Consider the following 17,825-nt stretch of genomic DNA (forward strand, 5'->3'; position numbering starts at 1 on the left):
ATCTTTGGGAGCTGGAAAGGAGGGTCAGTGCTTTACTGCTCTTGCAGAGGACCCAAGGTGGAATCCCAGCACCCAGGTCACAACTGCCTATGGCTCTAGTTCCAAGAAGATCTAACACCTCTTTCTGGCCTCGGAGCACCTGCATTCATGTGTACATACCTGTACACATATTTATAATTAAAATTATTCTAAAGGCTTTATACTGTTTCTGTTTACTGCTAATAACTCACTTATAGACCTAACGTACAGTATGCCAAGGAGCATGCTGGTCTAGGCACACAGCCACAAGTAAAATTGTTCCTTGCACTCATGGGAGCTTAAAGTTTTAACAAAATACTGCTTAAAAAATTTTACCAGCCAGGTGGTAATGGTGCACATCTTTAATCCCAGCATTTAGGAGGCAGAGGCAGGTGAATCTCTGTGAGTTCAAGGCCATCCTGGTCTACAGAATGAGTTCCAGTACAGCTAAGGCTATACAAAGAAACCCTGTCTCAAAAAATAAAAATAAAATTTATTAAAGGAAGATTCACCAATGAAGAAGTGATGATAACCAGAAGAAAACTTAACAAGGTATGTTGAAGTACCAACAAGAGAAAGTAAAAATGTTCATTAGAATTGGCAGCAGCACGGCCGCTGGCTGGTGGTGTGCAGACAAGAACTAGCAACATAGCAATCCTTGGTGACTATGGTCATTTCAGGGCAAGATTGCAAATGAGGCAGGTAGATAATGGGCAGGGTGTCCAGACAAATCTTCCAGGTGTGACTGTGATGGGAAGGATAAAAGAGGCAAAGGAGCACATAAGGGTGTGATGGGTTTTGTGTGTGTGTGTGTGTGTGTATGTGTGTGTGTGTGTGCGCGCGCACGCGCGCGCACTTGCGTGTGTTTTCTGAGGAATGAGAACATGTTTTAAAGATTCTTAATTTTTGAAAATTATGTATAGGGATGGAGAGATGCTTAGCAGTTAAGCACTGGCCGTTATTCTAGAGGATTTAGGTTCAATTCCCTGCACCCATATGGCAGCTCACAACCATCTATAACTCCAGTTCCAGGAGATCTGATGCCCTCGTGTAGCCTCTCTGGACATGTGGCACACACATACACAGACATTCATGCGGTCAAAGTGTGACTACACATTCTTAATTACATATTGTGTTGGGAGTGGGGTCCGTGTACACATAAGTACAGGTGTCTGCAGCAGTAGCCTTGAGGTTGCTGGTCCCCTTGGAGCTGGTTACCGGTGGTTGAGAATGGCCTGACATGGGTGCCAGGGACTGAACTTGGGTCTTCTGCAAGAGTAGTACTTTCTCGTAACTGCTGAGTCATCTCTGAGAGCTGGGAGTGGTGGGGTGACCGAGCAGAGAGGAAACCACTGAAGCTCGACTGAGCTCAGTAGAGAGGGGACAGCCTACGGGGGGGGGGGGGGCTGGGTGGCACAGGCTCAGGCAATGCAGACACAAGCAGGCCTGTCCTCTGGTGAGAAGGTAAGCAAGTTTGTGTGTTTCTACTGACTTCATGTTTTGTTTGTTTGTGTTTTTTTGAGGTGGAGGTGGGGTCTCTTTATGTAGCTGTTGATGTCCTGGATCTCGCTCTGTAGACCAGGACTCAGAGACCCTCCTGCCTCTGCCTCTTGAGTGCTGAGATTAAAAGTATGCAACCACACCTGACCTGTGCTTTTTATAGTTAAGTAGAAATGAGGTAATGGCCACAATCAGGGAAGAGTGGCATCTTAAGTGAAGGTCTGAGCTAGCTGCGGAAAAGAAGTTGGCACTGCTGAGTGATGCCACATGGGATCTGGGCCTTAAGTGACACTGGCCTGAGTGTAGACCAGGGTAAACACTTCCTTTCTTACCTGTATAACAGACATATCAGGTAGATGCCTAAGGAGTTAGTAAGCAAATAAAAGTCACATCCCTAACACTGGACTTGGCATTGAATAAAGCCTCCAGGAAGATAAACCGCAGGCAGGGTTATTGATGTTTCTGTATGATTGTTTCCATTTCTAACCTGTGCCAGACGTGGCTTTTGGAGTCCATTTCCTTCCAAGGTATCTCAGAACCCAATTCTACAGTGAGGCACTGACAAGCAAGCACCCCCAGATGTGCAGGAATCATCCACAGCAGAATTCACTCTAGAAAAAGTGTCTTGATGTGCCTGGCTAGCCTGTGTCCTGTGTCTCACTGTTGTGGTGTGTCAAGGCAGGAAGGCCACTGGAGGCCCAGGGAAAAGCCTGCATTGACATCTTTGGTCACCTAGAGATCACTTTTGGGTTCTCTGTCTATGACCTTCATTGTCCTCGTGATATTTCCAAAGGTCAGGAGAGCAGACATTCCAGAAGGAGGTAAGAGCCAGGACAGAGCCACTTCAGCCTGTAGTTGCACAAAAATAAGGGTTGGCAGGAGGAAGTCGCTTGACGCCCAGAGAGCCCTGCTTCCTGGGCGGTGGCTGCTGCCTTGGAGCGGCCCAGGAAGGATGGGTGCTAAATCAAGCCCTTCTCTGCACGATCCTCCTCCCTTTGCTTCTCATTTTCCTGTCTTTGCTGTTCCCTGTCCCTCCCTCCTTCTGGAGCATGGAAGCTTCCATTTATTTCTCCCCTGTTTTCCTAGACATTTCTCTCCCGTCTCCGGTCCCGCTCACTAGAGTGACATCTTGAGCCTGATCCTGCTGCATTGAAAAAAAAAAAAAAAAAGGAAAAAAATCGCTGCCTCCAATGAGCCCTTCAGTTCTGATCTCCACGGAGATGTGGCAGATGGCAGAGCTTGACTGAGCGGCGGCAGCCCCCCATCCCAGGCCAGGGAGCTGCCAGGGCTAGTAAATGGGCTAGTTATGTGCCTTTCTACACGTGTGTACCTCAACTTGGTGCTTCCCCTAGCCAAAAACACTGGCATGTCCTAGAAAAACACCCTGGAGGAGTACAGCCCCTCTAGTTGTTTCTCTGTCTCTATGGGAGGCATCCACATAGCTACTAATCCCAGGACTCATCCATGGTTGAGACTTCCTGTGTACCCCATGTCCTCAGCCCTTCCAGGATGCAGGAGAAATGGCTCACATAGGGCCCATCAGAGAACTCACCATTAGGCCAATCAGACAGGCCTGTCCCTCAAGGGTCCTATCCAAGGCAGGGCTGTGTTTTATACATGAAGAGGGTACCAGCTAGGGACCCTGGGGCCATCCAAGCAGATGAGCTAGTAGTAACGCACTAGCTGCAAACATGCTGGCTGGATAGAGCCTTGTCCTGACCAGAGGAAAAGGATTTGGTCACCTTGGAGACCATTCTTTCCCAAGTGGGTGAAGATGATGTAGGTGGCCAAGGAGAAAGGAAAATGTCTGGGTCTGACTAGGGCACAGCTGGGGGCCTGGAGTGAAGTTGAGACTGGCTAAGTAGGGTAGGAGGACACCCAGGCCTAGAGTGTGGTGGGAGGGTGGGGGGGAGTAGAGCGTGGCGCTGCACTCCGGTTGTTGACTCCTAAATAGACCCTCAGCATTGTGTATTGTTTTGTGGGTAGAGGCCTGGAGGGTTATACAGCTCATGCTGGATGGGGCTTCTCTAGAGGCAGCAGAAGTAGGGGATGGACCCATGGAGCTACAGGATGCAAACAAGGGCCCTATTTTTTGTAAAAAAAAAAAAAAAAAAAAAAAAAAGAAAGAAAGAAAGAAAAAAAAAAAAAAAAAAAAAAAAAACAGCCTTCTGACCTGCCCTAAGATTTTTTTTTTTTTCTTGCACATTCTTCCTGGAGCAAGGCCTGTTAAAGCCCACATCTACCATCCTCCAAGCTTCTCGTCCAGGATCATGGCTGTAGTGAGTCTGTTATAGTCTGTGTAGCTGTGCTAAACACATTTCCAGACACTTCATTCATTCTAAGAGCAACCTTCTGAGAGGGAAGGAGCATCCCCATCTCATGAACAAAGAAATGCAGATACGAAGGTGTTTGCCAGCTTGTCCGAGGTCTGCAGTGTGGATGTGTCAGAACAAGAATTTGAATCCAAGCCGGGTAGTGGAGGCTCACACCTCTAACCCCAGCACCTGGGAGGCAGAGGCAGGCCGATCTCTGAGTTGGAGGCCAGCCTGGTCTACAGAGCAAGTTCCAGGACAGCCAGGGCTACACAGAGAAACCCTGTTTTAACCGCCCCCGCACCCCAAGAAAGAATTTGAGTTCAGGCATCCTGGCTCCAAAACTGATCCTCGGTTGATGGGCTACACAGCCTGCCCAGTAAAGGAGACACCATCCTTCCTCCCTCGAGAGGCTTATGAGTTGCGGGTGGGTGGCTGAGTGACAACTCAGAACTGGCCACGTTGGCATGGCACTCACACCTGGTAGGGTCAGTCCTTCTAGCCACCATGTGAGGAGGTGTAGTTGAGGGAGAATTACTGCCCCCTCTCGGAGAGGCTAGGGAACTACATCAAAATCTCCTGACAAGACTGAAACTCAGCTCCCTTCAGACATGCGCTGGCTCTACATAGCCTTCTCCTGACTCCAGGGAGAAGTGCTCAGCTTTCCTGGCACCTTGGAGACTGTTCTTTCCCAACCCACAAAATGAGGCCAGGTGAAGCTTCCTCGAATAGAGTCTGGCAGGAACCAGAAGATTTACTTATCTTACACTGATGGTCCTAGGCTGGACCCCATCCATCACCATCCCCCAACAGCTCACTGGTTGTTTTATGTTTGTTTAAGATTATGTACACAGTGTTCTGCCTGCATGTGTGCCTGAAATGCATGCCAGAAGAGGGCGCCAGAACACATTATAGATAGTTGTGAGCTACCATGTAGTTGCTGGAAATTAAACTCAGGACCTCTGAAAGATCAGCCAGTGCTCTTAACCTCTGAGCCATCTCTCCAGCCCCCAACTGGTGGTGGTGGTGTGGTGGTGGTGGTGTTTCTGTTTTGTTTGTTTGTTTGTTTGTTTCTGAGACAAGATTTCTCTGTGTGATAGCTCTGGCTGTCCTGGAACTCAGTTTGTAGATTAGGCTGGCCTTAAACTCATAGAGATCTGCCTGCCTCTGTCTCATGAGTGCTGGGATTAAAGACATGCGCCACCCCCCCACCCCAACTGGTGGGTTTTTAAGACCATTCTAGAGATTACAACGTAATCCACTAAGGATGGGCAGGAAGTGTGCCAGCACTGACGTTGTGTTTTGTCTGCTGCCCTCACTCTTTGGCTCTTCATAGGGATGCAGGAGTGACAAAGGTGCATTCTCTGTCCTACTGAGGATGAAGGTCTTCACATGGACAGCATCCACAGGCATAGCTAGCTGGCGTGATCTCACACACAGACCTGGATATGCCAAAATGCTTGGGTAGCTTCATATTACACTCCAGGGAGAGTACCACTCAGACCATTTAGGTGGACTCTCACATCCCCTGTCTCAGGGAGCCTCCAGGCCAATAGCAGAGAGGGCTGTGCACACTCTCTCAGCTGAGTCGATCAGGGATGTCCATGCAGATCAGGCTCTTCAGAGTCTGGACAGAAGGGATAGATGGCAGAGGAAGCAGGTTCTGGGACATCAGGAGAGGACTCTTAGGGAGACACACAAAGGCTGCAGCTTCTTGGGACTCCTATTTCTGTTACAGCCCCCGGCATCACATTGACCCCAATAGGGCACTTCCTCTGAGGCGATGGCTCCAGTGTGAACCAACACCTCTTCTCCGGGTCTCCTGGTCCAGTGGAGACCAGCTGGAAGTTTGAGAGGCTTTATTAAACAATATTTGTTGAGTGAATAAGTACGAAGAAAGAACAGAAGGGGTATTAACGGATGATGTCCACAAGGCTATAAATAGCCCAGCTCACGAGTCTAGGTTTCAGTCTGTCCTTGCCAGGGCTTGGCAGGCTCTGGCCTGGCTGAAACTCATTCTGCCATCACAGGAAGGAGTCGTCAAACCACATGACCCCTCCACAGCCCACCTAAGTGACTCTTTTTCATATTCCACACCTAGGACAATGACACCAAGGAAAACCCTGTATTTTTCCTTTGGTAGCTGCAGAGGTGCCCCTATTTCTTTAACCAGACCATTGGAAAGAAAGCCAAGTCATGCTTTCTCCTACCCAGAGTGCCCTGGGCAGGGCCAGGGTCCTGTAAACAGCCTACACAGCAGGTCCTGCTCTCAGCTCAAAGCCAACACTGGTAGCATCAGGCTTCAGAGCCTGGGTCTCTGTCTCCCAAGGATCTGTTCTGCTACAACCACTTCCCATAATGTCTCAGCTGTGCCCTATAGACCAAGCCAGAATTCCGGCTGTGCTGGCTATTCTGTGCACTCTGTGGCCACCACGATGGGAGGCATAGGAGGCAAAGCCAGTTCCCAGAGGGCTGAAAGGCTAGCCACTCCTCTGCTCGGTCAACAGTGCCCCCTCCCATCACCACCCCCTTCTGCCTTTGGACTTCCAAAGCAGTGTTGTTGCAGGTAATTAAAGGGTTTTAATTAAATTAGGATCCCATCTGGCTGGGATCAGTCAGGCCCTTAACGAGGATTGTGTGTCACCAACATCAGAATGTGTATGGGGACTTAGACAAGTGAGGACTGAATTTGGAGCCTGGAACCCCTTCAGACAGGGGCAAAGAACCCTAAGCTCCCTGGGGCTCCCTGAAAAAACAGAAGCAACTGTGGCACTCCAGAAATGAGGCCAGGGAGGGGAGAGTGGCACTTCCCTTCTTGCCCAGGAGTCTTATACACATTTCTGAGATGTGTTGAGATGTGCGGGCTTTGTCTCAGTTCTACAGATGAGGAGACCAAATCCACAGGAACTGAAGTTCTCTGACACTAGATACAGCTCCAAGAAATGGAGACCCTTGGGCATGCTGGGACCTGCCTGTAATCCTAGCCCTCGGAGAAACAGACATGAGGACTGGAGGGAGTTCAAGGCCAACTTCTATACAGCCAGGCCAGGCTAGCCTGGGCTACACAAGAACCCGCTTCAGAAAAGAGGAAAGGAAATAGAAGCCTGAAGTAGAGGCATAAGGAGGGTGGGGATTTCCTTTTTCTCGCATGCAGAAGTCTGCAGGAGCTTCGGGCTCTCGGGGATCGTATCGTCATCCAGCTTACCACTCTTCTACCTCTGCCTGACATCTCCACTGTAGACTAAGGGCAGCTAGGGCCAGTGGATGGTGGGACAAAGGAGGAACAAAGGATGAGCACCTCTATCTTAAGATGACGGAAACTTACTGGATAATCACTTGGCCTAAAGATCACTGTCCAGAGCTCAGTGGCATAACCACATGTGAAAGGCAGTGGGGGAGGGGGGAGGCAGAGAAAAGTAGATTATGTCAAGCAGCTGGGTGTCCATTACTAAGAAGGAAGGGGAAATGGATAGTATATCAGTTCTCCTGTTCCTATGACAACAACAAAAACTGACAAAAATGAAGGAAGGGGTTGTTTGTTTGTTTGTTTGTTTTGGCTCACAGTTTAAGAGACACAGTTCATCATGGCAGGGAAGGGATGGCATCAGGAGTGTGGGGCAGCTGGTCACGTTGCATCCACTTTTTCAAATAAGGAGGCACTCTGAGCGAGGTAACACAAGAAAGCAGAATCAGGTGGATCTCTGAGTTCAAGGTCAGTCTGGTCTACTCAGCAAGTTCCAGGCCAGCCAAAGTTACATTGTGAGACCCTGTCTCAAAATACTCAAACAAGCCAGGCAGTGGGGTACATGCCTTTAATCCTAGTATTTGGGAGGCAGAGGCAGGCAGATCTCTGTGAGTTCAAGGCCAGCCTACAGAGTGAGTTCCAGGACAACCAGGGCCATACAGAGAAACCCTGTCTCAAACAACAAAACAAAATTCAAATAAAGAGGAGCTTAGAGGTGGTCCTTTATCCAAGATCATCCAGATTATCCATCCCACAATGGAGACCAGCTTGAGCTCCTTGCACACCCTGTTTTCATTTCCTTGGAAGCCTCTGTGGTTCAGGAGGAATTAACACGTTCCTCCTGGGGACACCTAGCCAGGTAGCTCTGAGGTAATGAACTGAGAAGCCTTGAGCTCTGCAACTTTAGCTGCACTCTCTGGACCAGCTTTTAAAGCTTGTCAATAGGAATCAAGGTCTCTGGTGGCACTTATGTCTTGGGGATATTGTCCGCTGCCACTCTGGAACTTTAGCATAGTTGGCAGGTGCCAATGCCATCCCACCTTGCCTCTGCCTAGTGGCCTGATGGTGTCTCCTGTCACCTGTCACCCCAGCCCCCGGTTCTCCAGGCAGCACCACAGAATTACAAGTGTTCGGAAGTAACATTTCTCTCTCCCACCCCCAGCCATTACATTGGATCAATTCCAATTGACTCGCCCTCAACCCATTGCAAATGCCCACACGATGATCCAAGTCCCTGATCACCCTGTGACCTTCAGCTGTCTCCACCCCCACAAACCCCTTCCTCCAGCTTCCCTCTCCACCCACCCACCTTGTGCATCTCTGAGCAATGGGCCTCGCCACAGGAGCCTGCCACATGCAAGGTCATCAGCATTCCTGCCAAGGATGGGGAAGGGGGTGACTCAGTTCCAGCTTGCTCATCTAGGGAAGGAGAATGAAGGAGAGGGAGGAGGGACAGAAACCCATTCAGTTTTGCCTTAAGCCTCACCAGGAGGAGGACTGAGCCTTGCTGACCATGGAGCCTCTTCTAGCTCACAGGTTACAGAGACCGCTGAAGCCAGGTAGCACTGAAGGGCAAAGTAACTCCTGGTATCCTGGCACTTGGAAAAGACTTCGTTTTCATCCACAGTACAATTCTTGCCCTCCAGAGGATGCTAATCGGATGAGGGAGACACAGCCTTTACCCCAGTCTGAATTGTCACCCAGCTCTTCCTCAATAGTGTTCAGTCTGTTGAGGGAGGTACAACCCTACCCCCCAGGTGCTGCCCCCCAAAACTCTGGTGGGGACACATAAGCCAAGTCCTTGAAGATCTCCTTGGTCTGGTAGGCTTTCTCCAGGGGCTACACCCTATAGGAGAGACAAGACCCTTAACTAGTTGGGTGGGTGGGAGGGGTGGGCAGGACAGACCAGAAGCATGGTCCCCAAACATTTTGGGAAGGTTGTAGACTGACCTCAAGGTGCTGTGGGGAAGTCAAAGGACCCTGACCTACTTCTCTTGAAGGGCTCCTTCAAAAAGATCAGTCTCCTGTGGGTGCTTCCCAAGGCCAGAGTGAGAGGTCAGGGAGCTTTATGGGACCTGAGGTCCGAGTCTCTTACAGGGAATGCCATAGCTGCTTCTCAGAAGGGTAGAGATGGGTATCCTTTTATCCCGGGAAGTTGGGTGGACCTGCCACCCTTGTGATGATCAAGGGGGGGGGGCTCACAAACTATCTGAAAAGACAGAGAGACCAGAGGGCTCCTCTAAGGAATTAGGATTTGGGAAGGCATTTGTTAGCCAGATCTGATCCGAGCTCAGCCTGGTTGCCGGGGAAGGCAGATAGGCAGGGAAGAGGAGGCAGAGTGTGCACGAGGGTGAAATGAAGTTATTAAAATGAACCCACCCCCTGTGCAGGCAGCACCGTGTGCCAGAAAGGCCGGGCCCTCCAGCTGTCGGCAGCAGCTGGCTCTCCACAGGGGAAGAAGAGTAGGAGGGGCAGGTCAGAGTGCCCCTGTTCCCGCTCAAGTTCAGTGTTCACTCAGAGGTGGGAATGGGGGTGCCTTCCGGTTTCTTCTGCTGCTGCGGCTACACCCCACAGGTGCCCTGGGACAGTGTTTGATGAGAGGTACAGGTGGGAAAACCCTCTAGATTCAAGCAGCCAAGGTTTCTCTTGGTGGGGGTGGAGGACTGGGAGGGGGCAACCCTAAGCAGCTCTGACTGTAGTCACTGGTACAGAGAGAGAAAGCTGTGTAGGGGCATGCCTGTCTTGAGTCTGCTCAGAAGAAATGGCTTCAGGATGATTCAGGGCATAGCTGGAAAGGGAGCGTGTCCCCCTTTGCCCCTGCCCACAGCCATCTTGCTTTCTAGGTCATTTCACATACAGAGGGGCTGCAACCAGGTGGCTGTGTGCTGCAGTATATAAGCAGGAACCATCTGGGCTCAGAGCTGGTGGGCAGGAGGGCAAAGACTGCAAGTGGTCAGGCCACTAGCCCTCACTCTAGGACTCTTCACATTATGGCTACACTTCCAAAAGGGACCTTTGGAGTGCTGACCTCCAAAGAGAATAGACCTGGAATGGCCTCCAGGGGGGACATCATCATGGGGCTCCACCCTTCGCTTCCCTGAATCCCCAAAGCCCTTGCCTGGACATCCTTGTATTCTGATACCATCTCCAGAAGGAGGACGAAGTGGCTACTCTCATACTTTGTCCCCATGCCACCTTAGTCTGTTCCTTTTCCCCCAAGAGGCAGATGGGAGTCACAGCTGGAGAGGGCAGAGACTCTTCATCCTCTGGAGCTGGAGCCAAGTTTGCTTAGAGGTCATTGGGCAGTTCTCAAAGTCTGTCAGCATCCACCCAGGCCCAGGGCCCAGATACAGACCCTACTCACTCCTGCTGAGTTAGGGATGACCCTAAAAGCTGTTGGAGGACCAGCCCCGGGGTGACTCTCACGGGTGCAAGCGCTGCATGGTACAGAGGAAGGGACAGAAAGAGGCAGCTGAGGACAGTGAACTTGACCAGGCCATAAAAAACAACAACAACAACCCAGTGGCAGAGATGGAGCACCCTTGGGCGTCTTCCACTGCCCCCTGCAGGGCCAGAGGTGGCAACTCAGTGAGGACTAGGGGGAGGAAGATTTTGGTACATACCTCCTTTGCTGGCTCTCACCCCAAAGCTGCCCCTTTAGGTGCCATGCCCAACCCCCAAGCGTTTGATTGGGCCTCTGGCCCTCGGATTTGTTTACCTGCAAAGAATGTGAGAGAAGGCAGCCCCAAAGCCTCAAGGAGTCTCAGCTCCAAGAGGTTTGCAGTTTTGGCCCCTATTTGGAAAATGCTAGTCTGACAGGGGCCCAGGTCCCTCTCCCCTGGATAACTCAGAATACGGTGCCCTGGGAAATCTTTATTCCCTGCTCCAAGGACAAGACTCCGCACGCACGCACACAGAAGTGACAGGGCATTTCACAAGACTTCCCACCCCTCCCCCCACCCCCACAGACAACACTAGGGCACAGTTCCAGCCTTCTGAGCCCCACTCTGCTGACAGCCCCATGGCCCAGAGGAGGAGTCCCCACCCTTATTTGGGAATGGCCTGTCTGACATGAAGAGCTGGCTGTTGGGAGCACTCTCGGCAGGGTTAGGGCAGAGGTGGGCACACAGCACACAGGAAGGGCTCTGCTTATGCCCTTCATGCTAGGAGGGCATGATAGTCCTGTCTGGGCTGAAGGACGGGATGGTGTGCCATCAGCAAGAGAGTGAAGCAGTGCAGAGTGCTGGAGGGAGAGGGGATTTCGGAAAGGGGTGGCCTGGCTGGTGACAGGTAGTCATGACAGCAAAGACCTGAGCATGGGGATGAGCTCACTTCAGTCTCAGTGCCGAAAAGGGGGCTGCCCACTGGCAGCCCCCATGGAGGAAGCCACTGAGCCAGTCTGTCCTACGTTGTCTAGCTGACCTACACAGTCCGACACCCCTTTGTCAACTATTGCCCTCTTTCTGAGTGACAAGGAGAGCCAAGGGTTAAGGTCTTCTCCTTGGCTTGATCTGGTCCATGTGGCCTGCCTGCCCAGGGGCCTCAGGGCCCAGCATCAGCTTTGGGAAAGCTCTGCAAGGCTGCCCAGAGCCCATTCCTCCTCCATAACAAGTACATTCTCACCTCAGGTTGGGGCCAGCCCTGGGGACCCTTCCTCAGCACCCGTGGCCTGGCCCTGGCCCACCTGGCCTCTGGTCCGCTCCACCCCCTCCCTTCCTGAGACCCATCCCTTCCCTGCCCAGTGTCCAGACAGCCAGCCTCCTGCACAGGCCGGTGTGGCCCATCTAGGTCACCCAGATGGGTAGTAGGGGGTATCGCTGTGGTAGTTGTAATCTGGGCACACTTTCTGCACCAGTCTATAGTCCGTGCTGTAGAAAGCAATGTACACACACACGACTTTGAAGGGCTGGGAGCAGCTCCAGGTGGCCGAGCTCTGAGCATGGTCTCGGGAACAGATCTTGGCTGGGTCATGGGTACAGAGCGAGGTCCGGCGGCCCCGTTCTACCTTCTCCCACTCCATCCGGCAGTTGAAGATTTTGGAGGCCTTGGCTTCGATGAAGATTTGCTGTTCCTGGTGAAACTCTACAGCTTTGCTGGGGGGTACAAGGCTGATGGAGATGTTACCCTGGCCTGTGGCGTTGTGACGGAAGTGGACGCTGAAGGTTCCGTTGCCGTGGTCCACGATCTTCCCTGTGACCAGCAGGTTCAGGGCAACTGTTTTGATGTTGGAGTAGAAATCACCCCATCCAAATATTTTTTTCACCTTGGTCGAGGGTAGGGAGCTTTGCTTGGGGCGGTTGGGAGGCTGCCCAAGGACACCCCAAGCCTCCCCAGGTGGGGCCAGCAGCCCTAGGAGGGTGGAGTTGGCCAAGGGGCGGGACTTAGGTGAGATGTGACCTCGCTTGCGAGGTACCCTAGGCCGAGGCTGGCCCTCATGGTCGTCATGCTCAGGGTCCTCTGAGCCAGGGGGACCATCATCTTGGCCACAGATGACCTATGGAGGGATTTGGAAAGAGAATTAGAGCTTTGTCCTCAGAGGATCCAGGAGATTTGAGATCTGGTCCACCACCCTATCACCATCTGCACAGTCTCTGTCCCTGTCTGAGCAGGGCTAAGGGGGACCTGCTTGTTCCCTTGTGCTGTAGTCAGGTGTACACACTGGCTCTCTGTCTCATCATCCACTCCCATGCTCCATTACATCAGTCACCTCCTGTCCTTACTTTACTGCCCTGCCTCTGGCTGCTATTCAAAACCTACGATGGCCAGCAAGTGTCTCCCTTCATGGACTAGGGTATCAGGGACAGTTCTCTTCTCCAGCCAGGTGGGAAGGGCTCAGCTTCTTTTTGGTTTTGTTTGTTTGTTTTGTTTTTCAGTACAGGGTTTCTGTGCATAACAGTCCTGGCTGTCCTGGAACTCCCTTTGTAGACTGGGCTGAGATGCACCACAATCTCCTAGCCAGAGCTCAGCTTCTGGTCTTGCAGAAGCCCCCAGTCTGAAGGCAAGGTAGAATCCCTAGCCTTGAAATGGCCAAGATACAAGGGAGGCATCATTTCTGTCCTCCGGGAGTCCTTCATCTGGAGTTGTGGAGCTGCAATTTATTTAGGGAGCCCCATCCCTACCTTAGGCACTCCTTTGTGTCAACATGCACATACATCTCATGCCGTTTAAGACATTTTAGTCTTCTGGCTGAGACACCATTCCTAGCCTAGGATAACTGCTGGCTTTAAAGTCAAAGACAACCTATAGAACATAAAAGAAGACTGTCCAGAACCCTGTGACAGTCCTAGGCAGGTACCAGTTTGGTTCAGGTTTTGCTAAGACTTAGGAGACTCAGGTGTGAATGCCACACCCAGGATAGCCAGCTTATGGAAGCAAAACCCTTCTCTGGGGAACCCTGGTGATGACAAGCCAAGAGGGCACTTGTATGTTGAGGGACCAATTCTCGTGAGTCTCACCTCACAGGTGAGGACATCAGGGTGTGTGTGCAGGGTACATCACCACAAGACACAGGCCACAACTGTCCCCATCACAAGGCACAGACCAGATGTCCCTTTGCACAAGGCTTTAACTGAAGCCCTGTTTCCACCTGGAATGTCCTGTCAAACTCTGCCAGGGCTTTCTCCACTTCGGCAGGCTCGGCTATGGTGACAGGCCACACCTTGGGGAGGCTTCCTGGAGAATGAGCAGAATGAGCCAGCAGGGGAGGTTACCTGACTCCCTAGACTCAATGGCCTGGAAGTGTTTGCTCAGTTTCTGGGACCAAGTTCTTACCAGTGTGTCTGTGTCACCAGCGAGGAGACAACAGCTCAACTACAACATCTGGACTGATGATGACATGGGCGAGGCAGAGGGATTCCTGAGGAGCTGGGATGGGAGATTCCAAAAGGGTTCCATCTTTATGCCTCTTGCTCTGGCCTTGGCTGTGCCTAAGGCTGGGTACTGTGACCAAGCCAGTATCTGTCCCAAAGCTAAAGCTAGCCCTGCTTTCCAGGTTCCCAGTGTCCCCAGGGTCAGGATAGGCAGGAAGGGAGGCTCTTAGGGTTCAAGGTTGCCTGCCCACTTGTTCGTACCTGGCTGTAGGGTTTAATTGAGTGGTTGAGATAATCAATAGCTCAGTAGTGATCAGGGCCACAGGTAAGGGCCAGGCAGGGGAGGCTTCCTCCCCAGCAGTGGTGGAGGGTTGCTGTCAATGGGAATTGTTTTGAGGAAGGGGGCAGTTCCGTGGTGCTGAGGCTTCCCCAGGACAGGATTGGGGTCGAGGACAGATGTGGGGCGGCGGGCATGGGTCGCGGGGGAGTTAAGCTCTAGGGTAGGGTCCGGAATAGGGTTCCAGGGCATCCTGAGCCGCGGGGGAGCGGGCTCTGGGCTCTCAGCTCAGCTGCTATGAGCGCCTGGGGCGGGAGCCGCCTGCCCAGGTCCTGTGGGGCTCGGGCTGCGCGCAGCCGGGAGAGGCGAGGAAAACAACAGGCGAGGAGGGAGGGAGCGGGAGGGACGGCGGGAGGAAGGGACGCGGGGGCCGCCCCCAGTTCGCCCGGGCTTGGCGCGCCAGGGCCCACAGTTTGGGGTTCTCTGGGCTCCAGAGGTCAGAGGAGAAGCCTGCGTCCCCTGAGCGGGCAGGTCACCTGCCCCACCCCCGTTCCGCGCGTCCTGGGATGCTAGGAGAGGTCGGGTAATCCTTGGCGACTCAGCTCCGAGGGGCCTTTCCCCTAGTGTCGCTCACACCTCCCGCCATCAGCCGCGGAGTGGGTGGGCCAGCCAAGCACCCTCCTCCCCGCCCCTATTAACCCTTCCTGTCCGGCCTCCGGCCTCGGACCCGCCCTCTCCCCCAGCCTCCAGCGTTCGCCCGTATCCCCGGGATGTCAGGGTAAGGGGGGGAGGGAGAAAGTTTCAGGGCTCCGCAGCTTCCCGCGCTCTCCCCATCCTCTGGCCCCCGCCCTGCGCCGCTCCCCGCGGACCACTCACCAGATAGAGGCTGCCCTGCACTAGAAACACGAAGCAGCAGCGGGTCAGTTGCATCTTCCTCCTCCGCTCTCACCCGTCTCTCTTTTCTTTTCGGGGTCCCAGTCCCCCTCTTCCCTGGACTGCTCCTTCAGGCGCGCTGTCCCATGCTCCCGTCCCCGGTGGCTCGCGGCCCTCCCCTATGCCGGTCGCTGGGACCGACCCCGCCCCCTTCGGTCCAGCTGTGTAGCCGCCGCCCCCTCCCCGCGTCCAGCTGCGCGCCGCGCGGTCCCTTCTCCCAGTCCCAGATGTGAGCCCGGAGCGTCTCGAAGGAGCTCTGGCTGCGCGGTGGCTCTGCCTCTCCAGACAGGCGCTCGGCGCCCCGCTCGCTTCCAGAGGCTCGGCTCTCGCCCAGATGTGCTGGGGACCTGCGCGCGCGTCCGTCCCCGGTGCTAATTCCCCAGACCAGACGGCCCCTCCCGCCCCGACGTGGCGCGCCCCCTGGCGGACGCCCCGGGCCAAGCCGAGTCGCGGCCGCCCGCTCCCCGCGCTGCGCCCCGCCAGACTGGAGCGCTCCTGGCGCCCAGGCGGCTCCCGCTTCCTCGTCCCTCCCACTGGCGGCGGCGGCGGCGGCGGCAGGTACCGTGAGCCCAGTCGGTACCTCCGGAGTTAACTCCTCCCCTGCCGGCCCGCAGCCTAGGGACCTGGGACGCCGACTTTCCAGCGTAGGGGACAGGAGGTGGGCGGAGGAGCTCTGGGAGAGGAGGCGAGAGGCTGGAAGACAGCCGATGGGGACACCAGCTTTTTCGCCCTTCTGGCAGCGCGCCTTATTTTCTGTAGAGGGCATCGGGGATCTGTCGCCCTACCTACACCTACCCCTAGAAGTCCTGGAATTTGGAAAGAAATTAATTCTGTCCAAATCCATTTTAAGGGTGCAATGATATCAACAGCAGCTCACAGCTGCTGGTTCCTGAAAGACTTGAGGGTGCTGAGGGAAGTTCTTCTAAGTGTCTAGCTCGCGCCCCTTTTCTTAGCACGGCTGTTCGTTTTCTTCCTCATGAAGCGTTTGGTTGAGGCCCTGGCCTGAAGAGAGACCAGTAGGGGCCTGACTGGATTCTGGGGTTGGGGTAAGGGTTTGCCTCGCGAGAAATAGAGATGTGAATGGGATGAACAAGACCTCTCAGAGGCTTCCCTCCCCATTCTCTGCGACACAGGTGCTCACCAGGCTGAGTAGGGGCCCACCCCAGTAGGGTCCCAGGTTGCTCTGGTCTGTTCAGATCTCCAGAGCAAGGAGGGACTGACCTAGACAAGAGATTCCCGATGGTACAGAGTCACTTTCCATCACTCCCACCATTAAAGGATGGACCTCCTTCCTACCTCTCTAGGACTCCTTTAGTCTTGAGAAAAACAAAAGGTCACATCCTCCGACCCATTGGAGGCATTTGGAGTGGCCCTAGCGTAGGGCTGGGCTGGTGGTGGGCTCTCCACACTCTCCTGGGGCCCCTCTGAGATCCAGTGTGGTCCCTGGCTGCAGCCCCCAGCTCACACCCAGCCTCCTCCCCCACCATCTGCCAGGCGTTGTGCTAGGAATGCAGATGAATCTTAATATCAGCCTGGGCCAAGTGCAAAGAGGGAGAGACTGCAGAAGGAGGTAGTCTGGATGAGCCCCTTGTCTCCGGGGTGCCCTAGGCCGTTTGCATGTGTGTGTGTGTGTGTGTGTGTGTGTGTGTGTGTGTGTGTGTGTGTGATTCCCAAAGCCGGGGGTGGTGTGGAGGGGGGGGAAGCAGGTAAATTTTTGTGTGGCCTTGGAGCCTCTGGTCCAGCTGGGAGGAAGATGCTGTCAGTCTGAGCGTGGGCAGCTAGTTCCCGCTCTCAGCTGGGCAGAGGTGTAGTGTAGCTGGGTCCACTCCTTGCCCATTCCAAGTTCTACCCCCAGAACAGCAGTGTGGCCCAGCAGTAGGACTACTGTTTTCAGACCCCACTCCAGCCCCCTACACACTGTATGACCTTGGATAGGTTCTTCCCTCTTCTGATGTCAGTTTCCAGATCTGTCATTTAGAGGAGACACAATGTATAAACCCTGAGCAGGCAGCATGGCTCGCGGGCATCGTGGGAGTGAAGTAAATGGAAGGGCTCGCTTTTGCACTGCCCACACATTTGTGGCTGTTCTTCCTGCCAGGCTTGCCCTCACTCCCCTCTTGGACAGTCCTGGCTCCCACTTCCTCCAACTTTCTTCTTTGCCTTCATCCATCAGCCACTGGTGGGGCCTGTCCTCGGTACCAGGCACCAGGCCAGAGCCTGGGCTACAGAGATGAATGGGACACCATCCCTGCCCTCAAGGATCTCCTCGCCCTGTGTGTGAAAATCGATCATTATAACTCACTGCGGTGAGTGCAATGACACAGTCCCCATAAAGCCTTGAGGATGCACCAGGGAAGGTGGGGGAGGGACAGGAAGGTCAGGGCTGACTTTCTAAGGGCAGTCATGTCTAGGAGGTCAGGAGAGGTAGGTCTGTCAAGGGCTATCCCTGGCAGGGGGTGCAGGAAGTTAGCAATGAGAGCAGCTTGCTGTTCTCTGAGAGTGCCTCTTCCAGGTTAAGACCAGAGGCCGGCATCTGCCATAGGGGGCTTACCTGTCAGCTGAAGGGGTCTCGATCCATGTTTGTGGGGGACCTGGGAAGGTTTTTAAAGGACTGGTTACAGTCCAGCTTGCATTTTGGACAGCTTTTGTTGAATTCACTAGAAAGAGGAGGGGGAGGGGAAGCAATTAAAAGATCAGGGTCGGGGGCCTGAAGACATCAGCTGGCAAGCCTG

General features: G+C 53.6%; 1 protein-coding gene across 1 annotated transcript; it reads right to left on the reverse strand.

Moving 5' to 3' along the window:
- Positions 1–11,635: 11,635 nt before the first annotated feature.
- Positions 11,636–15,592, reverse strand: Nxph3 (neurexophilin 3). Its single transcript, XM_051206838.1, has 2 exons — positions 15,037–15,592; positions 11,636–12,568 (listed from the first exon to the last, which is right to left on the reverse strand). Exons 1-2 carry the CDS (start codon positions 15,088–15,090, stop codon positions 11,864–11,866), a joined length of 759 nt encoding a protein of 252 aa, XP_051062795.1. The 5' UTR covers positions 15,091–15,592; the 3' UTR covers positions 11,636–11,863.
- Positions 15,593–17,825: the final 2,233 nt, after the last annotated feature.

This window comes from Phodopus roborovskii, unplaced genomic scaffold, assembly GCF_943737965.1.
Source record: "Phodopus roborovskii unplaced genomic scaffold, PHOROB, whole genome shotgun sequence".
In the NCBI taxonomy this organism is placed as follows: domain Eukaryota; kingdom Metazoa; phylum Chordata; class Mammalia; order Rodentia; family Cricetidae; genus Phodopus; species Phodopus roborovskii.